The sequence below is a fragment of the Myxine glutinosa genome, chromosome 1 (genome assembly GCF_964187855.1).
Source record: "Myxine glutinosa chromosome 1, kmMyxGlut1.1, whole genome shotgun sequence".
In the NCBI taxonomy this organism is placed as follows: Eukaryota; Metazoa; Chordata; class Myxini; order Myxiniformes; family Myxinidae; genus Myxine; species Myxine glutinosa.
The window spans coordinates 435,696,529-435,718,958 of record NC_136261.1 but is presented as its reverse complement, the minus strand read 5'-3'; the positions used below and the strand labels follow the sequence as shown (position 1 = coordinate 435,718,958).

Genomic DNA, 22,430 nt, shown 5'->3' with positions numbered 1-22,430 from the left:
TCTCCTGAATTTGGAAATGTACAGACGATATTTTTCTGACATGACCCTGCATCGGGCCTCTCCCACCCTCACTGGTTACAGACATGCCAAAAATTGGCATAATGGGCACATTACAGCTGTCAGTACGTCATGGTGTCCAGTCTCTTTTGGTTCACGAGTTATTAAGTGACCACTATATTCGTCATGTGTGTGTGTGTGTCTGTCTGTGTGTGTGGCTGTGTGTGTGTCTGTCTGTCCGCCCGCAGCACAACTACCCGATGATATCATCCGATCTTGATTAAACTTGGGTGGGAAGTTGATATCATGATCTAGTTGTGTCCTGCCTCGAGTGGGCGTATTGCGCTCATTTTGGGTAAAGCCACGCCCGAAAAAGATGTCTTTTCAGGGGTAATCGATTTCAAGCTACGTCTTCTCCGAGGGGTTTGGTGGAATCTGACAGGTTTCGATATTTGGTTCGGCCAATGTCAAGTGTCTCACCTCACGCAGCTCGATTTTTCATTTTTTTTAATCTTTATTTTTTTCATTATTATTATTTTATTTTTTCCTTTTTATTTTTCACCGAATTTTCGGCATTGTGTAGCTGACGAACCTCATGACTGTTTAAGCATTATTTTCTATCTCGTTTTAAGGTCACGAACCTTCGTTTTGACATGTCCGTGCCTGTTTCGGTAACAGTCCGTCCTTTGTCATTGAATGCCGCTCGCTTGTGAACCATCGTTGTCTCCTGACTTGTCTAAGTTTACATTCTACATTACAAAAAACGGTGATAATTGAATGGGCCACGACCTGATTACTTCTTTTGGGTCTTCCTTGATGGATTATAGTGGCATGGCCATATTGCAAGTGTCCTCCCCCTGGCGGCAACAATGGCCTGCACGCTTTGATGGTTTAGGCATCCTCTCTGCATTTGTTCACAAACTCAAAGTAAATCCTGCTGTGGCTCCGGTTATTCAGCCACTACGCCGCATTCCCCTTGCCTTGTGGGATCAGGTCGCGACTAAATTGAATGTCCTCTTGGAGACTGGCATAATAGAGCCTATCAATGCATCAATGGAATACTGCTCTCCCCTCTGCGCTGATGCTCCTGCCTCACATCGAGCTCGTCTTCACGCTGTTGAAACCAAAGCATTCAGAATCATTGGAATTTCCTGCGATGAAGCTAACTCCAAGGGCCTTTCACTCACTCACTGCAGGCAGGTTGGTGGCCTTTCCGTCTTTTACCGACTCCTCTCCGGCCTTGCCCCCCCCCAGCTCTCTCTGGGCTCGGTCCCCCAAATATTCCTACAGGTCGCACAAGATCTGCCTGCAACCCTCTTATGGTTAAACTGACAAAATCAAGACTCTCTGCTCACCTTCACTCCTTCATTCCTCTTTTCTCCTGCCTCTGGAACAAACTCCCTCAATCTGTTCAATCCCACTCCTCCCTCTAGGTCTTTAAAACAGCTGTTCACCACCATCTCTTATCTTCCCCCATCCAAAACGTTGATCTTTTCTACCCCCGCTAATTTCACCCCAAATCCACTTTTTTGAAATACCAACTTCTGTCCTGGAAGTCCTTGGTGTTCTTGTGTTTTATACTTCTCCCATCCCCCCCCCCCCCCCCTTCCCACGCCTCCTCCCCCCAAGCCCTCTCCCTCACACACATCTCCCGATGTCCCTGCTCTCAAATGTTGTGTTTGTGTGCTTCCCCTTCTCTCCCCATCTTGTCTACAGCTCCCTCTTTTTATATATTTTGTTTGTCTGATATGTTTGTGAAATAAATGTTAGCTCTTTCACGAGCCTCGATTCTGTATCCAAAAAAAAAAAAAACCCTGGATTTCCAACCTCGTTATAGGAAATAAAAAGCTCAGGGGGCATAGAGTTTGTGTAGACTTGCGTGCGGTGAACATAGCAATTATTCCCGACAAATATCTGCTTCCAACAGCTGAAGACCTGTTTCTACGGCTCTACGGCCTTTTCGAAGTTGGACTTACACCAAGGTTATCGCCAACTTCCCCTTGCTTCAGACAAGAGGGACCTTACGGCTTTTGTGACTCATACCAGAGTTTTTTGTTTCACCCGTATGCCGTTTGGCTTATGCTACACACCCAGCTGTTTTCAAAAGATTATGTCATCCATCTATGCTGGCATACCGGGCATGTCCTTGTACTTAAATGATAAAGTGGTACATGGTCCCAACACCTCAGTACATGTTGAACGCTTGGTCCAAGTGCTCCAGAAACTTGCTCAGCACAACTTAACACTGAATGGCAACAAATGTGTTTTTGCAGTACCCGAAATTGAGTTTGTGGGATTTAAGCTGTCACGTCACGGGATTTCCTCTCTCCAGTCCAATGTGGAAGTGATTCACCGCATCCCTGAGCCTCAGTCTGTTTCTCAGCTGGCCTCCTTTGTAAACATGGCGGCCTACGACATCCGGTTCTTGCCACAGTACTCAGCCATCACTGCACCATTATGTCAGCTTCTTCAGAAGGAAGCCTCCTGGAATTGGACCCCATCCTGTCAAGCAGCCATATACAGGTTGAAAGCTGAGCTCACTACAGCCCCTCTTCTTGCTCATTTTGACATCAACAGTGCCACATTGGTCACCTGTGATGCTTCGGCCACGGCTTTGGGGGCTATTTTGTCCCAGGTGCAGGGTGGCGTGGAGAAACCCATTGCTTTTGCATCCCGTGCCTTGAGTCCCATGGAGCAAAAATATTCCATGGGAGAGAGAAAAAGGCATGGGCCTGCGTTTTGGCATGCAAACGCTGGCATCTGTACCTGTATGGTCAGCCCTTTACACTCTGAACAGATTACCAGGCACTCACGGCTTTGATGTCCACATCAGGCACAGGACACAAGCCACTCTGATTGTACTGGTGGTTGGACTGACTCCAGCAGTACAATTTCCAGCTTCAGCCCACACCTGGACGTCACAATACCGTGGCGGACCACTTATCCAGATCAGTTATGGATGCTCACACTTGTTCTGAACCAGAAGACACATAGCAGGATCTAATACAACTGTTGCATGGACCCCGACATGATGTGGTTATCCTTTCTGGAGCTCGAGCCGGCATCTAAGGAGGACTCTCTTCTCAGTACCCTGCATTCCTAGTGTTGTGGATTTGAGAATCTTGTGTAATTGTTGTAAATATCACCCTCTGTATATGTAATGAATTCTTTGTAAATATCTCCGTTTGGTGTGTAAAGGTCAAAGGTCGTCCTCCTAGTTAATCCATCGCACCTAGCAAATCATAGGTTACCCTTCTAAATAGTTATTTCCTTATTATGTGTATTAGTTTAAGGCTGTGTCTTCCAATAATTGACATTGCATTGCACCGAATTCAAATAAGATAGATCCCCTGTCAAGTGCAAAGCCGCAATTGCCAACTGCATTCGCCCTCCATTGAACACGCGGTCGGTTCGGAGAAGAAAGGCATGTCTCCACCCTCGTCATCGGAAGGAGGAGTGAGCCAGCCCTTGCCGACCAATCGAACACCAAGGGGTTTGGCTTGAGAGGGCGGAGAAAGAACGATCGGGGAGGTTCGCGAAGGTTCGAGGGTGTGGCATATATAACCCGTCACTTGACGCCCCCACATGAGAAGATGATTGAAGCCATGAAGGAAAGGGATGATTGAGGAAGAGAGAAGCGCGTAAGAGTTCACCAAAAGCAGTCCACAGAGAGTGAAGGAGCCTGAACAAAGAGCTCTGGGAAAGGAGACGCTGTTTCAACCAGCCTTGCCACGACAAGCTCCGACGTGTTGCTGCGAGCATCCCGGCCATGTGGACCCGAGTGCGGAGGGGTGGCGGCTGCTCACTCCCGGCCCAACCATTCTCCTGCTCCCACTGAACCTTTCTCTCCTTCAAGCCATTCGTGCCATTCATCCCTGCCTTCATTCCCTGTGTAAGTCTGCTTGTCGTCTGTCTTTTGTGTCTTGTCCCTGGGTATAAGGAAGACTGAATAGGTAAGCTAGAATTGCTCTGTGTCCTTCTGGTCCTTCCATCCTTCTGTAAATTATTTTATTATCTTTCCTCCTCCTTGGTTCTTTTGGTCTTGTACATAATAGTTAGCAATAAATCATATTTGTTCTTCCTACTTTTGCCTTCTTATTCTTCACATCCGTTTCGCTTTCGTGATTTCTCCATTGGACACCTGTGGCGCGATTTTGGCCAACGTTTCAGGATCGGGTTTAGTCTCTGCTAATGGTTCATGCCGCGGTTGCTAATCCGCTCAGCAATTAACATCTGTCCGCGGTCGCGAACGAGGTTGCACACCTGCATCTCCGGAGGGAGCTGTGCAACTTCAGGACTCACGTCGGTCAGTCAAAAACAAGGGGATTAATTCCCCCTTCTGAAGGGGAAAAGGCTGACAGAGAGATCAGTAACACTATATTACAGAGGGATGGCTGGCCATAGTAGCAGACGAACTGATGCCGTTTTCTCCGGTGAAAGACGAGCTATCCTGTTGGAACGATTTTTGTGTGGCACGAGAATGCCGCACAGTGGTGCCAAGTATGCTGCGAGCACAAGTGTTGAGTGTGGCTCAGGAGGGTCATTTGGGCATGGTTAAGGTAAAGCAACATTGCCGTGACCTCGTGTGGTGGCCCAGCATCGACCATGACATGGAAAAATTGGTAAAGGATGGTACGGCTTGTTTCATCAGTAGCAAAGCTGGCAGCCTGTTTCAACTCCATTGCAGCCAGTTCCCTGGCTGTCTAACCCCAAGGAACGCCGACAACTAGACATTTGTGGAGAAATTAGTGGTGTCCCTCACCATCAACGCTATCTGGTGGTCGCATACAATTTACATTCCAAATGGCTTGAGGTTGTTCCTGTGGGATCAGTTACCTCCCAGAACATTATCCACATCCTGGACACACTGATAGCTCGTTGTGGGGTGCCACAGGTCATTACCACAGACAATGGCCCACGGTTCATTTCAGCTGAGTTCACCACGTATCTTAGCGTCAATGGAATTAAACATATCCGCACGGCTGTGCACAACCCACAGGCCAATGGAGGGGTGGAAAGGTTTAACCAAACCCTCAAGAATGGAATTTGAGCACACCTAGCTCAAGGTTGTGCGTTTAAAACAGCCCTACGAAAGACCCTCATGCACTACAGGGCAATTAAGCACACCACCACAGGTGCCTCACCAGCAATGTTAATGACATAATGTCAGCTATTGCTGCCGATGCACAGGCTTCGACCCACGGGGTCTTGCTTCCCCTCACCTACTGCCAGCATTGCCGAACAGCTGAGCCAGCAGCACATGAAGCAACACTTTGACAGAGTACACAGATCAAGGCTACGTGCGATACAGGTTCATGATTGGGTCAGAGTTAAATATCCTCATCGGAAAAACAACATGTAATCATTTTGGTCCTCCACACCTCGTGTGAGCCGACAGCTTGGACCAGTGAATTTCCAGCTTCAGGATGGGTCTAGGTGGCATGCCAGCAGACGAGGTTAAGTGGCTGCCCCTGTGACCCAGCCTTCCAGCCAGGTGGGAGTTGGTATGTGCCCCACCAATACAGGTGATACGGCTGATATAGAAGAAGAGTTTGAACCTGTGGGGGTACTGCAACGACCTCAGAAAACCTGTCAGCACCCCAGTCGTTTTCAGGATTTTGTGACCTCATTCCATACCTGCACTTTGTGGGAGAGGGGAGAAAATGTTGTGTTCTTTCTTACGTGCTTGATTATTCCCGAGTTTGCTGTTGTTGTTGGTGAATTTCCAGATATTTAGGGATTGCTGGGAAGGGATGATGATTTAAGCGGAACGGGATTGTGGGAGAGATGGCCGGGACGCCATCTTGACGGTGTCGGAGATATGCTGGTGGATCCGTGCCTCGAATAAATGCTCTTGTTCATAATGATCAGTGCCATTGTTTAGCATTCATTGAGTGACACAGCATGACCCATGTGTGTGAATGGAGTGAGATTGACTGTGGTGTGGATCGTGTGAATAAATGGTGTGCGCGAGATTGTGAGATGGCCAGTGTGTGTAAATTGTGTGTGCTCGTTTCCGATGCAGCTTGTAAGCGTGCATGGTTTGGGGATGTACGACGGCGCGAGTGGGTGTGGTGAAAGATACGTGGCTGCGCATGTGCGTGTGATGTCTGTGGAGGTTCCGTAGCATGAGCATTGGATGTGGAGAACACTTATAGTCCATGGGCCAGACCAGATATCGGTACCACCCGAGGTGGCAAAAGTTCCATGGTGCCAATTTATTTGTTACACCCATATAAGTAAAATAATATGTGATAGCAATTCCAAATGGGTAGCTTTTTCATTTTTCTTGCAGGAAAGCTGTTTTTGCATTAATCGCGATACCGCAACTCTGCGCTGTTGTTACTAGTATCATCTTCCAAATCATTTTTTTAGCTGAATAGACAATGTAACATGCTTAAATATCTTAGCAAATGGATGTTTGTAATAAAGACATGTATGTTATACTATATAATACATATTCTTGTATTTATTCATGTGTGGAAACTAACTTTTTCTTCAGTTTTAGTGTCTTAGTTAAGAACAAAAAATATGTTGGATGCTGGCAGTGTCCAGTTTTCTTCTGTATTCCGTATACTTGGCCACTGGTGGATACTTCCTGGTAGGTGAGGCAAGAACAAGAGGCTCTGCAATAATTATGTCTATTTAGTTAAGCAGAAAATATATGACAGATATGTAAAGTGCTGATTTCCCCTCATCAGTGGTGATATACATTTGCAGCCTGGTTAGAATAAGTCCAGTCATGAATGCTTGATTTGCTTTCAGATATCAGTCCACTGGTTTCACCAGTCTAATTAAGTGTAATTAAATATAATTAAGGACTGGCAGACTACTAATTTGTGCAACATAGTAATGTGGATTGATAATTCTATGTTGCAGGTGAAAACTGACTGAACATGGCCTCTGACGGAGCAAGCAGCCTGCCACTAAAGCGGCCACGAGTGGAGTGCATCATCCACTGTTCCAATGACAATACAGACAAGCTGGTTTCACTACAAGACATTGACTCATGGAGAACATTGCTGAGGGCAGCCCAGATCAGAAAACATGCAGCAATTTTGAAACTAGCTACGAACCTTCCTGATGGACAGATTCCAACAATCCAGTACCACAGAAAATGTCGCAGTCTCTTCACCATGAAAAGACATCTTGATGGCATCCTCAAATGTGCCAGTGCCAGTGAACCTGCTCAAGACACAGGATCACAGAGAGCAGCTAGACAATGTGCAAGCACATCAAGGACTTATGAGGCAGAGTGCATTTTCTGCCAGAAAGACACCAAGTATGCTAAAGGACAGAAGACGAGAGAAATCCTCATACAATGTCGAGAACTGCGAGCTGACGCCACAATCAGGAATGTAGCCATGGAGAAAATGGACAGCAGAATCCTTGCCATAGTCAGCAGAGACCTGGTAGCTGCAGAAGGTCACTATCATAGGTCGTGCTATCGGTTCTATACCAAAAGAGAGGTTCGCAGTGGACAGGATGCAAGCCAAGATGATGATGCTGAAGCTCAGTATGGCGCTGCTGTGGATCAGGCCTACAATGAGCTGTTCCTGTTCATCAGAAGGGAGCTTTTTGGCAATCCTCAAGTGATGACAATGACTGATCTCTCTTCTAGACTGGTGGCTTCAATGAACTCTCTTGGTATTGCCCATGTAAGGGAATCAACCAAGAAACACATACGACGGAAACTGGAAAGCGAGTTTGCAGACTCCCTGCACATCTTCTCTGAGGGAAAAGGGAAACTCCTCCTGTTTCCAGACAACCTGTCCATATACGAACTTGCCAAACAATACCAATCGCTACAAGCAGAGCTGCATACTCAGAAAGGCCTCCATGCTGAAGATGTGGTCTCCAAAGCAGCCCTGAAAATGAGAGCCGACATCAAGAACCAAGATGCCCCTCAAGCCTGGCCACCGGAAGTCAAACCAGAAGCAGAGGACACTACCATTCCAGAGTCGGTCATGGTCTTCCTGTGCTATCTACTTACAGGTTCCAATGACCCTGATCATGCATCTCAAAGAGTCCAGCGGCTTCTGTGTTCACTCGGCTATGACATGGTATATGCTGTAACACGTGGACTGATAAAGCCCCCGAAGCACATCGTTCTGCCATTCGCTATCAAGTCACTGACCGGGAATGTAGAGTTGATACACATCCTCAACCGACTCGGCCATAGTGTGTCCTATTCTCAGATGGAAGAGATCGACACTGCTCTGTGTCTCCAAAAGCTCTCGCTATCAGGGAGTGATGTTGCCCTCCCAGGTAACATCCATCCTGGCATATTCACAACCTTAGCCTGGGATAATATCGACCGTCTGGAAGAGACCACCAGTGGAGAAGGAACATCTCACAGAGTGAATGGGATTGCCGTACAAGCAAAGCCAATCACCCCAGTGTCCACCAGAACCATGCTGACTGTAGGAAAAACAAAGCAGAGAAGTATTGATGCACCACCACCAATGCTACCAGCATACAACGCTGGACAACGAGTGGGACCACCACAGAGCAAAAGTGCAGATGCTGACACTGCAGCTGAGACTCAGCTCGCCAAAGAGAAGAATCTTGTCTGGGTCATGGCACGCATGTCGCAACAAGAAGAGCAATCAATCAGCAGCTGGACAGGCTTCAACATCCGGACTCGAGATGACGTGACAGTCATTCCAGACAATGTAGGCTACCTGCCTACCATTAATGCTCCAGCGACACAAATGTCGACTGTCAATGAAGTGCTAAACCAGTCACTGAACATCATGCACTCCTTGGACCTGACAAAGATTGTCTGTGTCTTTGACCAGGCACTGTATGCAAAGGCTGTGGAGATTATATGGAAACACCCTGACAAGTTCCAAAACACCATCATCACCAGGCTCGGAGTATTCCACACCATCTGCACACTGATGGGAATAATAGGGAAGCGATTTCAAGATGCTGGATTGCGAGATCTCTGCATCGAGTCTGGTGTGATCGCAGAAGGTTCCATTAATGGTGTCATGGATGGCCGCAAGTACAACAGGGCAGTCCACCTACACAAGAATGTCTATGAGGCACTCACTCGACTGGCCTGGAAGGGTTTCCTCTCGTGGCTGGAAGCCATTCACGCCAACGATGTGGTCCACATGGATGAGACACTGAGGATCATTGACAGCCTCTGCAAAGATATCTCACAGGCATCCCTGAAGCAGGTCCTCGGTGACCGCTCATGCGCACGCATCATGGAACTGTTTAGAATATACCTCGAGTTCCTCAGAGGTGGAAACGGCAGCCTCTCAGCATTCTGGATGTCGTATCTGGACATTGTCGAGATCTTGCTGGGTCTCATTCGAGCATCAAGAGAGGGAGACTGGGTGCTACACCTGGCATCAATTCGTGCAATGATCCCATGGTGCTTCGCATATGACAGGCTGAATTATGCATGCTACCTCCCATACTACTATGCCCAGATGTCCCAGCTGCCCACCACACACCCAGACGTGTATGCTGAGTTCATGCGAGGGGGATTCTCAGTTCAACTCGGTCCCAACAACCCCTTCGGAAGAATCCCTGTCGACCAAACGACCGAAGAGACAGTTAACAAAGACACCCAGACGGCAGGAGGGACAAAGGGGTTCAGCTTGAAACCAGGGGCTGTGAGCAAGTACTACCTGACAGCTGAGTACAGGACCATGTATCTGAGAGCACTGAGGGACATGATAGGTCAGGGCAGTTCCAAACTGTCTCATCCAGATATACATGCTCCAAGGATCAGGAAAGACGAAACTGCTGTCAAGTCCCTCATAGATCTCATGGAAAACAACTGGCTGAATCCAATGTTCCCTGACAACACTGACCTGATTGGTCTGTCCACTGGCACCATGGCTCCACCCGATGTGGCCAGTGACCTTCTGAAGGCACTTGAAATAGGAGAAGAAGCGTACCAGACATTCAAGAAGACAAGGTTAGATGAGGATCAACCATCTGTCAAATTCCACGACAAGATGTCCAAGCAAAGCCTGAAGACATTCGCCAATGTCACCACAAAGACATCCCGTGGAAAGAAAGCACAAGATGTTGTTCTGAAGGCAGATCGAAAACTGTTCAGCCATATGATCCTTGTCGCTGAGAGCAGAAAGGTGAACATGAAGGATGTCCTGGCCCACCCACTAGGTCCGTTACCGTGGGCACTGGCAAATGCTGATGGATCCCTACGAAAGACGAACAAGGCCGCAGTTGCCAGGGAGCTTGAGAAGAATGTATCTCCTGCAGACACTATCCCAACACCTTCGACGTGCATCATTGATGGGATGAGTCTGGTGCAAAAGATTAATGGAAACAACAAAACCTTTGCACAGCTAGCAGAGGTGGCCTTGTCTAGGGTCCTGCATGAGTGTGGACAGAGTCAGAGGGTTGACGTGGTATTTGATGTTTACCGCCAGCCTTCGATCAAAGATGCTGAAAGGCTCAACCGTGGTGCAAGCACAGCCCTTCAGTACAAGAGCCTTGCAGGGGGGCACAACATCCAGCAATGGAGAAAGTTCCTGTGTAGCGCCTGCAACAAGACCAGCCTCATCAAGTTCCTGGTGGAGCAGCGGAAACTCCCAAGGTTCCAAGAGATGCTGCATGACAAGGAACTGTATGTGACTTGTGAGGAAACATGCTACAAGATAACAGAAAATGAATGGGTGGAAGTGTCAGAGCTGCAGTCGACACAAGAAGAAGCGGATACCCGTCTGCTCCTGCATGCATTGCATGCTGCAAATGCTGGCTCAAAGGCAGTCGTAGTCACAGCTGAGGACACTGATGTCATGGTGCTCTGTGTAGCCTTCCAGAAGGAGATCCCCTGCCCCCTCTACCAGAAATGTGGCACACAGAACCGCACACGGTTTGTCGACATCAGCAAACTGGCAACCTCAATTGGAGACAGCATGTGTGACAGCCTGGTTGGGCTACACGCCTTTACAGGGTGTGACACTGTGAGCGCATTCGCTGGCCGTGGGAAGCTGATAGCACTGAAGCTGGTGAGGAACGACAGTAACTACCAGGAGACGTTTAGACAGCTTGGTCAGTCATGGGATGTCAACCCAGAACTATTTGAGAAGGTACAGCAGTTCATCTGTCGCATGTATAGTGCAGCTGCTAGGACTGGTGAGGTCAACGAACTGCGCTACCAGCTCTTCTGCGCAAAGAGGGGAGGAGTCGAGTCCAGCCAGTTGCCACCATGTAGAGACTGTCTCTTCATGCACGTCCTACGAGCCAACTACCAGGCAGCAATATGGAAGTGCTGTCTGCAGGCTCGCCCAGCGGTGCCAAACCCTACCGAGCATGGATGGACAGTGGATGAAGATGGCAAGCTCGCCATCCACTGGATGCGTTCACCACCAGCACCAGATGTGGTCTTGGAACTCTTAGCTTGCAAGTGTGTGCGTTCCTGCAAATTGCCAAAATGCACATGCCTGACCAATGGACTGTCATGCACAGACATGTGCAAGCTACAAACCTGCAGTAACCAGAAACAACAGGAAGATGAAGAATCCTTCGAACTCGGAGACTCCGATGAAGACGAGCAGTTCGATGACTGACTATGATATCGCTAGTTTGGTACATTGACATACTCAGTATTATTCTGAAGAGCACAGGACGTGCTTTCCCTGGAAACACCCTCAGAATACATGTAGACATGTAGACATTTTGATAATGTGTTGTGTCATTTCATCTTTATGTGAAGCACTACCTGACCATACCGGGTACATAGCCTACAGTCTGTTAGTTCTGTTAGTATGTGATTTCCAACCATTTTGTATAACATTTGAGTACTAGTACTGTTTATAGCTATTGTGGCATACATGTACTTGAGATGGGCTCAGCAGATGAGCTCAGTACAGCCTCTGGACTTTCTTTCCCTTGATTCAGAAAACCGTTTGATTAATATGTGTTGTGACCTTTTCATGTTGTGACATGTTTATGTGACAATTTCCATAACAATCACGTACGTGTATTATAGTAGCTGTTGTATTCCAAAATTACACTATGTGAAGATTGTATGTTTAAAATAAGACATAAAGCGATAATTTTGGGATCTACGTTGTCTCAGTACTTTCTGATTAATATGCCCAATTAGTCCATGGGCCCGTACCCAAAATTTCACACATGGACTAAATCAATCCGAACCGTCGAACGCCTTTTCACAGGGTGCGGGTATAAAATAGCTGATAACTACCACTAAGCTACCAGTCCAGAATTGCTATCACATCAGCATGTATCCCACATACATGCACCTTTCCAAAAATCATTACTAGAACTTGCCACCTCGGGTGGTACCAATTAGTGAAATTTCGGGTCCGGGCCCATGGACTATTAGGAAATCTGCCGAATGTCAATGCCAAAAACTAAATTAATTGGCAGGCTATGGATGTGCCGCCAAACTTTCCCACAGAGGGAGGCTTAAAAGGGATATAATATTGAGTGTGGAAGTGGCTGAAAAGCTGGGACGCCAGAGAAATCGCTGCTTGAACGTGCTGGGCACCCGAGGAGAAGCTGCCTGCCTGTTCATGCCATGAAAGGCTTGCCTGCCGAGATCAATTGTGTTGCCAGGTTTGGCGGTCTCAATCTATGTCAGTCATTGCTCAACATCCCATGAGGCCGCGAAGCTATCCACAGTACGGCGGCTTTCGAGGTCCAGAGGTCGGAGAGAGTCTGAGAAGTCCCATACGTGAAGCACGCCAAACCCCACGTCTGCAACAATATTTTCACTTTGCCGACATGGCAGTCAAACAAAATTGAAAATCATTCAAAACCGGAAAAGTACTTTTTATAATGACATCATAAAGGATACAAAGAACAGGCACAAATCACCAATGTAATGTGTTCGACAGAGTGATGCAATAGACACTGCAACGCAAGCAAATTCCAGAATATTTTTTTAAATGAATTTTACAATCTCATTTTATTTATATTGAATTAAACACTTGAACACTGTCGAACACAAGTTTTCTTGTTACTTCCGCTGTGCTCCAATTTAGTGATACTTGGACATGTTAAATAGGGGGGTGAACAAGGGTGATGAATAAGACTGCTTCAATGCCGCTTAATATCCGGAATTTTTCTTCTTAACAATCTTTATAATATTATAATATAATATATTGTTACGGACCATGGATAGGATGTTATTTTCCCGATCGGATGGCGCCGCGGCCCTAACAGTTACCCCGACTAACCCGATTCCTGAACGTTGGCCAAAATCGCGCCACAGATATTCAATATGGAAACCTCTAAAGCGACCGAATGTAAAGAGGAAGAAGAAGACGTACATAAGAATAACAGGATTTATTATTTACACACACTAAAGGAAAAGGAGCAGTCAAGGTTATATACAGGGAAAATGGAAAAAGCAGGTGACACAGTGAAAATACTAGCTTAACTATACAAGCTTAACTTATTCCCTGGGACAAGACAAACAAAACAAACTCACATACTCAAGAAGGATGGAATGGCAGGAATGAATGCTGGAAGGAGGAATGGGAAGGTTCAGCTGGGGCAGATGGTTCGGGCTTGATCCCGCACGGGACGTCGGGCTGGACCTTGACGGCCACCGATGCCACCGCAATCTGGTTCCCGCGGGGTAACGGGTCGAAGCTGCCTGGTGGAGTCAATGCTGCTTGTGGAGCCAAAGCTGCTGGTGGAGCCAAAACTGCTTGTGGAGCCAAAGCTCAGGATGCATCTCCCTTCTTTCTCCGAGGGCTCGTCCCGATTCGTCTGCCATCTCTATCGTCTGCTTGTGCCGCTCTGGGGACGTCGCGTGCTTTGCCAGGACTCGTCTCGTCTGAGGTGGGGGCGTCTTCTGCGGGTTATATCAGCCCCACCCTTCATCCTCTTCGAACCTCCCCCAAGCGTCTCTCTCCGCCCTCCCCAGCCAAACCCCTCATTCTGGGTTGGTCGGCAAGGGCTGGTTCACTCCTCCCCTCTATGACGAGGTGGAGACATGCCTTTCTTCCCCGACCCGAGCACATGTTCAATGGCGGCAATTGCAGCAAACCGCCCAATTCAATCGGCAAAGGATGCAAAAAGGGGAATGCAGTTGGTAATGGAGGCTTTGAGGGAATTGAAAGGGGATCTATCTTATGTAATTCAGTGCAATGGAGTATTAAGTTAATGGAAGACAAGGCCTTACCCTAATACACATAATAAGGAAATAACTGTCAACAAAGATATATGGTGTCCTGCATGTATGGACTAACTACGGGAACACCCTTTGAACTTTATACAACACTGGAGTAAGGAGGGCGATATTTTTACAACAAGTTACACAACAACAACAAAACAAAAAAAACCATTCTCATATCCACAACAATATTATTATGTTATAATAATAATAATATAATATATTATTAATAATAATATAATAATATAATTATAATATAATAATATATTAACAATCTTTATAATATAATATATTATTAACAATATAATATTATTATATTCAAATTGAAGTGGATATTCCATGACGTAACATGTTATTTGAGCTCTCTAGAAGTCCTCAATCTCATTTCTCTGCAAAAGACTGACGCTGATTTGTACGCAGGTGATGTCTATCCTGTAAATATGGAAGGCAGACAACACAACAACGCTTCATCTGCAACAGAAGATTCAAAATGTTCTTCTGCAAAGGAAGGTTCAGATGATATTCACATGACAAATGGAAGTGCTTCGTGTTTTGCAACTGGTGAGTTAAAATGTAAAACATTAACATATATATTTTATAATTAACATCTACAAAATATATAATTTTTGGAAAAGAGTTAAATATTTTGTTTTTGACCAAAAAAAAGGAAATGTGTTCTTTGTTTCTGTAGAACAATCCAGAAGGAATATGGGACCAATAAGGTCCAGTCGCAGCTTGATAGTGAAGAAGAAGCCTTTTCTGAAGAAGCAATCACAAGATCAAGACTCACTTCGTATAAAATGCATGTGCATGTCTGGTCCTCGCAACACCAAGATTAACATTAAATTAAACAAACACAAAAAGGCTCTGGAAAGGCGAATACGTTACAAGTGTAAGGTGTGCAGAATGGATTTGGCTTCAACGAGTAACGTCAAAATGCACACGAGGATCCACACAGGAAAACATCCCCACAAGTGCTCTGCCTGTGATAAAGATTTCTCTCGAAAAGATCATTTGAAAGAACATATGAGGATCCATACAGGAGAGCGACCCTCACAAATGCTCGATATGTGATAAAGGTTTCTCTCATAACAACAATTTGAAAGAACATATGAGGATCCATACAGGAGAGCATCCCCACAAATGCACGATATGTGATAAAGGTTTCTCTCATAACAGCAGTTTGAGATCACATGTGAAGATCCATACAGGAAAGCTGAAATCTGAAATACCAGGATATGGAAAATGAGGTAAAGAGGCTTTTTAAAAATGACAGCTTAAAAAAATATTAAATTTATTAATCTGGTTCTCCAGATTCCCATAATGGAGAATTATTGAAAAATTGATGCCATGACCCCAAATGGTAACAGAACTTAATCTCTCAATCTGATCTTGGATCCCATTGTGCTTCTTTCAGGGTTTTTTCTTTGGTTGCCAGTTTGTAATTCCTGTTTCTGTACTTGCCATTTATCCAGCCAAGTTCCATTTGAGGTTTTTGATTGTGACGAGTGTTTCCGAATTTTGTTTTCTGTCTGATTTGGTTGTTTTTCTTGTCCCTTTTTGGTTATGCCCAGATGGCATCTTTCCATGGCAGTTTGGACATCAATTGTTGCTCTATCTTTGCTGTAGTCCATGTTTCATTGACATGTGTGATGTGGGGAGAAAACTCTTGTTGTAAAATTGTTAATCAGAAGAAGTCTCCTGCCTATGTTTTTCATGAAGCTTAAATTTGTGAAGGGTTTTGCAATAAAGAGAGGTCCCAAAAGCACAAATGCACTGTCTGTGTTATTGGGAATTCTAGGGAAGATACCTGTCAATGAAGGGGGTTCGCAGATGTCTGACCTGAAGTGAGAAATTAACTTTGGAGTGCGTATTGGTAGAAACAAGAATTCAATGTAAATATTCAATGAGCATATGTCACAATGGGTGGAGCTGGTAACCTCGACAACCTCATTGCATTCCATCAGTGAAGTTTTCCAATCCGTGCTTGTTGTACCTCCGAAGTACTGCTTGAGGGGGTGTAGGGGGTCCAAGGGGTGGAAAGGGTTTAAAAGAGTGAAGGTGAAGTCAAAAATTACCTTGGCTTCGTAAATAGATTAACTCAGGAGTGCACTCCGGAAATAATGGGCCAAATGACGTCCTCATGACTGTTTAAAACCCCTATTCAGGTGCATTGTTGTAAAACGTCTCATTGTGGAAGGTTGCGTTGTGATTAACCTTGGGAGCTCAAAGCAGTAATATAAGGTCACAAACAAACAGAAAAACTCACCTTATTGTGAGTGAGGTAAATGTTCGAGGTTTACCCGTTGGCATGTGGTGGCTTGGAGATAGTGGCACGTGGGTTTATGGCAGACATTGTATATGAGGATCTACCCTCGTTCATGATGATGTATTTTGTGTGTATATTTGAAGGTTAATGTTTTGTGAAGTTAGCTAATTGGTCACCTTTTTTCGACAAACAACTTTTTTTTACCCTTCAGAGTGTTGTTAGATGAGCACCAAAATTACTTTTAAATCGATGTATTGGTTGTGTTTGTACTATTTTGGTTTTTGAATGATCAGCGCAATTGAGAGGTCACGTGACTCCTTTAGCAATTATGTTAAAGGGTTAAATGAAGAGTTCTTTTTCACATCTGAGTTACCAGTCCTGTGTCTGGCGGATGAGAGATTAGAATTAAATCAAGATGACATATATATATCTGCACATCACAAGCTTAATTAAAACAATATCTGACATGGACATTGTTTTCAAGTGACTTTATTCCACACCATAATTGAAGTAAAACTCATGTTATCAACATCACAATATCTGCCATGTAAATTATCTTAAAATAACTTTATTTCATATACGTTACTGGTAGCTACAATAATTTTACATAAGCTCAAGCATATTTTTTGTTGGTGTTGAGATTGTTTCTTTGTAGACTATGTTGGTCGTTGTTCAACCTTCTTGGGGCAAAATATAGAAATCTCTGGGCGATCTTACTCTAGAACATGAGTAGTGTATATATGTTGCTTCTGGGACACTCTCATTTTCCCATTGACTTACATGTTAATTTTTCCCCTCCCTCATTGCCCCTAAACACCTCTATTTCTCTCACCCTGTTCTTTACGAACCTTCTAACCTTTTGACATGTTATCCTTATTCATTAGACCACTTAAACAATGGTCCTTCTGTGTGAACCTGTGATCCTTCTGACCGTATGGACCTTTTAACCTTTTACTCATAATATCATCTGGTGAATCATCTTTGACCCACTCAAACAACGACCCTACAAATATTTGTTTATGCATGGGAAATAATTTAATTCTCTTGCCACTCCCTTCACCATCTAATATATTAACAAAAAAGATGTTTGAGTTTGGTTCTTTATTAAGATATTTTAACTGAGCTAAGATAAAATGGTAAACCTCCCTCAATGTTCTTGTTTGAGCGCCTCCAGTGCCACACACTTTTTGGTAGGCTCTGCCCACTTTTTGTTAAGCTCCGTCCACTTTTTGGTAAGCCACGCCCACTTTTTTAAGCCACGCCCACCTTTATACTAAGCTCCGCCCATTTTTGCTAAGCCTCGCCCACTTTTTTACTAAACCCTGCCCACTTTTGTTAGGCTCCGCCCACTTCTGCTAAGCCCCACCCACTTTAAGTCCCACCCACTTTATAAACTCTTCAGCATTGTATCATTTCCAGGTAATACATTACATCATTTTCAGGGAATTTCCATCACATCATTTCCAGTTAAGACATGCCCAGGGAATTTCCACAGGAAATGACACACCCAGTCCTTATAAAAGGCACCGACCACACAGGCTTTTTCAAACACGCTTTCTGCTTCACTTGAGAATGGACTACTATGCCGAAATGGAATGGGATAACTTTGCTATTCCTTGGAGTCCTACTACCTGTGTAGAACTCAACCTTCAGATTGATGAACTGGACTCGAACCTCTTATCAATGGAGGTAAGTTTGTTTATTTATTTATTTATTTATTTAATTAATTATTTATTTAATTATTTATTTATTTAATTATTTATTTTAATTTTTTTTTTTAGATGACACTCGTGTAAGAGTTAACAAAGTTTATTTTAATATTCATATAGCTTGATTTATACAAATAAAAATATTGTATTAAATTAATACATTGTTATTTTCTTTCACAGGAAATTGTATCTGAGATACGAAATGAAAATTCTGCTTTTAACACAACTTGGGATGAAGTTATTTTTTTGTTTGAAGACATTTTGAACAACCAAGACCTCCGGAACGAGTTCTACCTTGATGACCCAGCCAAAGAGTTATACCTTGGAGATCCACAAAATCCTGAAAAAGAGTTTTACCATGATGATACTTGTTGTGAGTTATCAAAACAAAACCCACTGAACAAGTTCTACCTTGATGAGCCAGAATACAAGTCATACATTGGAGACCCACAAATTTCTGAAAATTGGGAAAGGGGAGTTCTACCTGATGGTCCACAGTTATACTATGTGAGACACATCATAGAAACCCTAAAAAATTGGGAAACGGGAATTCTCCCTGATGGTCCGCAGTTATACTATGTGAGACACATCATAGAAACCCTAAAAAATTGGGCAAGGAGAGTTCTCCCTGATGGTCCGCAGTTATACTATGTGAGACACATCATAGAAACCCTAAAAAATTGTGAAATGGGAATTCTCCCTGATGGTCCACAGTTATACTATGTGAGACACATCATAGAAACCCTAAAAAATTGGGCAAGGAGAGTTCTCCCTGATGCTCCGCAGTTATACTATGTGAGACACATCATAGAAACCCTAAAAAATTGGGAAAGGGAAGTTTTCCCTGATGGTCCGCAGTTATACTATGTGAGACTTATCATGGAAACCCCCAATATTTCTGAAAATTGTGGTTCTACCTTGGGGACTTGGAAAGATGGTTATATTTTTGGAGACTCGGAATGGGGGTTTTGTTTTGATGACACGGAATGTGATACCTATCTTGGAGGCTCAACAGGAATGTGGTTATACCTTGGGAACTTGGAAAGTTGGTTTTATTTTGGAGACTCTACCTGTGGGGTCCATCTTGGAGACTCTTTGGATTCTAAAGCAATGAACAATGTTCTTTGTTTAATGATGCTTGATTTAAGCAATATCAAGAAAGTTCGAGGAAGAAAATGCTGGAAAATTCTTTCTTCCAATTTCTACTTCTTCAAACTTGAAAGCCTTGAAAGACAGAATTGGAGGGAAGAGGAAAAAAAAAATATGAAATACATATTTTAAAAAAAGAAGAAAAAAAAGATTATGTTAGGGTTTGGGTGGGATTTTGAATGTGAGGGTTAGGGATGGGGTTGGGTTAGGGATGGGGTTGGGTTAGGGTTGGGATTTTGAATGTGAGGGTTAGGGTTGGGGTTGGGTTAGGGATGGGGTTGGGTTAGGGTTGGGATTTTGAATGTGAGGGTTAGGGTTGGGGTTGGGTTAGGGATGGGATTGGGTTAGGGTTGGGATTTTGAATGTGAGGGTTAGGGATGGGTTGGGGTTGGGTTAGGGATGGGGTTGGGTTAGGGATGGGGTTGGGTTAGGGATGGGGTTGGGTTAGGGATGGGTTGGGTTAGGGATGGGGTTGGGTTAGGGATGGGTTTGGGTTAGGGATGGGTTTGGGTTAGGGATGGGGTTGCGTTAGGGATGGGGTTGGGTTAGGGTTTGTATATTATTATGACTCACTCACACATACACACACACACAAAAGTTAAGCCCCAACTGAAAAGTTGTGGGATTCTGTGTTTGGGGTTCACAGATTTAAAAACGTATCCCCATTATACATGTTGTGTAAAACCATTCAGGTCCACACAACTTTAGTCCAACGGTTTGGTTTAATTGCATTTAGATCATCACATCATTCCTGTAAAGTAGAAATACACAATAAGTATACAATGCGACATCTCATGGATCCATTCATATCATTCAATGCAAGCAAGCTAGATATTCTATAAAGGCGTACCGTTAGCGAGGCTACCGATGTAACATGTCACAAGGGAGAAGTCTCGGAGCACCGTCGCAGCAGCGGGTCTTAAAGTCACGCCCCTAGCGGTGACAAAGATGACCACGAGCAGCGAGCATCACCCCGGGTTCAGTACGAATACGATTTCACTACATTCTCCCCCCGTCAGAATTATACGGCCGCGTGGCTAAAAGCGAGTGAGCGTCAGCATGAATAGGGTGCGGAGTATCAGTCGACCCAACCGTATCGGGCCGGGCGGCGAATTTCTCTGCCAGCACGCGTCCGAAATTCCCCGGGTACGGCATCACGTATCCCTGTGTCCCCGGCGTCAGAGGCGCCAACAGGGTCGGGTGACGAAGGGGGTAACTCCAAGTCGTCGGGCCCGGGTAGTCTCGACGAGGGGAGGGTCGGTGGACTGTCGGCGATGGGAGCGTCGGGAGAGGCCATAGTCTCATAGATGGGTTCGATCGGTTCCTCCGATTCCCTACTAAGGTCGTCGACCCCGCAAGGGGCAAGGTGACGAACGGAGACAGTAGTCTCACAGCCATCAGACGTCATCACACGAGCATGCTCAGGATTAGCCTGGAGAATCTGCTCTTTGTCCACTAGGGGGTCGTACTTGCTCGCGCGAACCGCCCGTTTAAGGTAGGCCGGCCCGGGCCCAGCGAGCCAACTGGGCAAAGACCGTATACACCCCGAGCTCCTGGGGTGGTGGAAAAGTCGCTCGTGGCGAGTTTGGTTGGTTGCCGTACTCAGGAGAGCCCTGATCGAGTTCAACGCCGCAGGTAGCGACCAAGCCCATTTATCGAGGCCCCGGCCGAGGGTCCAGAGGTGGAGCATGACGGCCCTCCAGATAATCCCGTTGAAGCGTTCGATCTGCCCATTAGCCTGGGGTCTGTACGGAGTGGTGTAACTAGACGCAATGTTATTTTGGAGCAGATAGCTGCGCACCTCCTGAGACAAGAAGACCGCACCCCGGTCGGTATGGACATAGGCCGGGTAACTGAACATTGAGAACAAGTTCTGTAAGCATCCCATTCACCGTGGCAGCAGTCATGTCCGCGCACGTATAAGCAAAGGGGAATCGTGAGTACTCATCAACGATAGTGAGCAGCTAGCGAGAGCCGCTCGGCACCGGCAATGGGCCCTTGAAATCCATCGCCAAGCGTTCCCACGGGCGTGTAGCCTTCACCAGATTCCCCATGGGAGGGTTATAGAAACGCGGTTTGATTTCCGCGCAGATAGCGCAGTCGCGACAGATACGGCGGATATCGTCAATCGAGTAAGGGAGATTCCCACTCCGCACGAAATGAGCGAAACGCGTTACGCCGGGATGGCCCGCAGTGGCATGCAGCACCCGTAGGCCCTCCAAAGAGGTGATACCAGCACATGTAGCCGGGCATGATAAGGCATCGGCGGCCTGGTTATCCTTCCCCGGGCGATATTTGATGGTGTAACAGAAGTCGGTGAGTTCGATACGCCAGCGAGTGATTTTCTCGTTCTTAATGCGCTGGGCGTGTAAGGTGTCGTACATGAACGCAACGCTTTGCTGGTCCGTGATGATTTGGAAGCTCCGCCCGAGTAGGTACGGGCGCCATCGCCGAATTGACTCGACGATCGCATACGCTTCCTTTTCAACGGACGAGTGCCTCCGCTCAGCGGTGGTAAGAGTCCGTGAAAAGAAAGCCACGGGACGCCCCCCTTGGGAGAGGGTCGCCGCGATGGCCTGATGCGAGGCATCACTTTCGAGGACGAACGAGCCGCTCTCGTCGATGGTCGCCACGGCGGCTCGGGCGATGTCGGTCTTAAGGCCTTCAAAGGCCGTCAATGCGGCCGAACTCAGGGGAAAGGTGTCGCAGGCCACAAAGGGGTGAAGTTTCGCGGAGAAACTTTGCACCCATTTGGAGTAATGGGCGAACAGCCCAAGGGCGCGCTTCAGGGACGCCCGATCGCAGGGAGGGGCCATGTCAAGCAAAGGTCGCAGACGCTCCTTATCCGGAGAGACAGAGCCATGGGTCACGGTGTACCCCAGAAGATCTATCATGCGTAGGGAGTATTGGCACTTATCCTCGTTCATAGTTAAGTGATACCGCTGCGCGACCTCAAGGAAGCGCTTCAGATTAGCATCATGGTGCCCTTGGTCATATCCACAAACCGTAAGGTTATCGAGGTAGACGAAAACATCGGTTAAGTGCTCCCGCGCAACGAGGACATCCATGGCCCTCTGGAAACAAGTGACCCCGTTCGTTACCCCAAAAGGCAATCGCGTAAATTGGTACAACCGCTGCCCCGACTCGAAAGTGGTATAGATACGAT

The 22,430-nt window shown here is 45.9% G+C and overlaps 1 protein-coding gene across 2 annotated transcripts in view; it reads left to right on the top strand.

Moving 5' to 3' along the window:
• Positions 1-22,430, top strand: part of LOC137419063 (uncharacterized) — a 1,330,575-nt gene that overhangs the window by 305,715 nt on the left and 1,002,430 nt on the right. The window contains exons 2-3 of one of the 2 annotated variants that reach the window (XM_078770724.1): positions 14,558-14,698; positions 14,829-15,902. The exons of the other annotated variant lie outside the window; for it this stretch is intronic. Of the exons in view, the coding sequence (XP_078626850.1) occupies positions 14,558-14,698; positions 14,829-15,211 (524 nt within the window). The 3' untranslated portion in view covers positions 15,212-15,902. Of the gene's footprint in view, positions 1-14,557; positions 14,699-14,828; positions 15,903-22,430 lie in introns of those variants that run through there. 2 annotated transcript variants of the gene reach the window in all.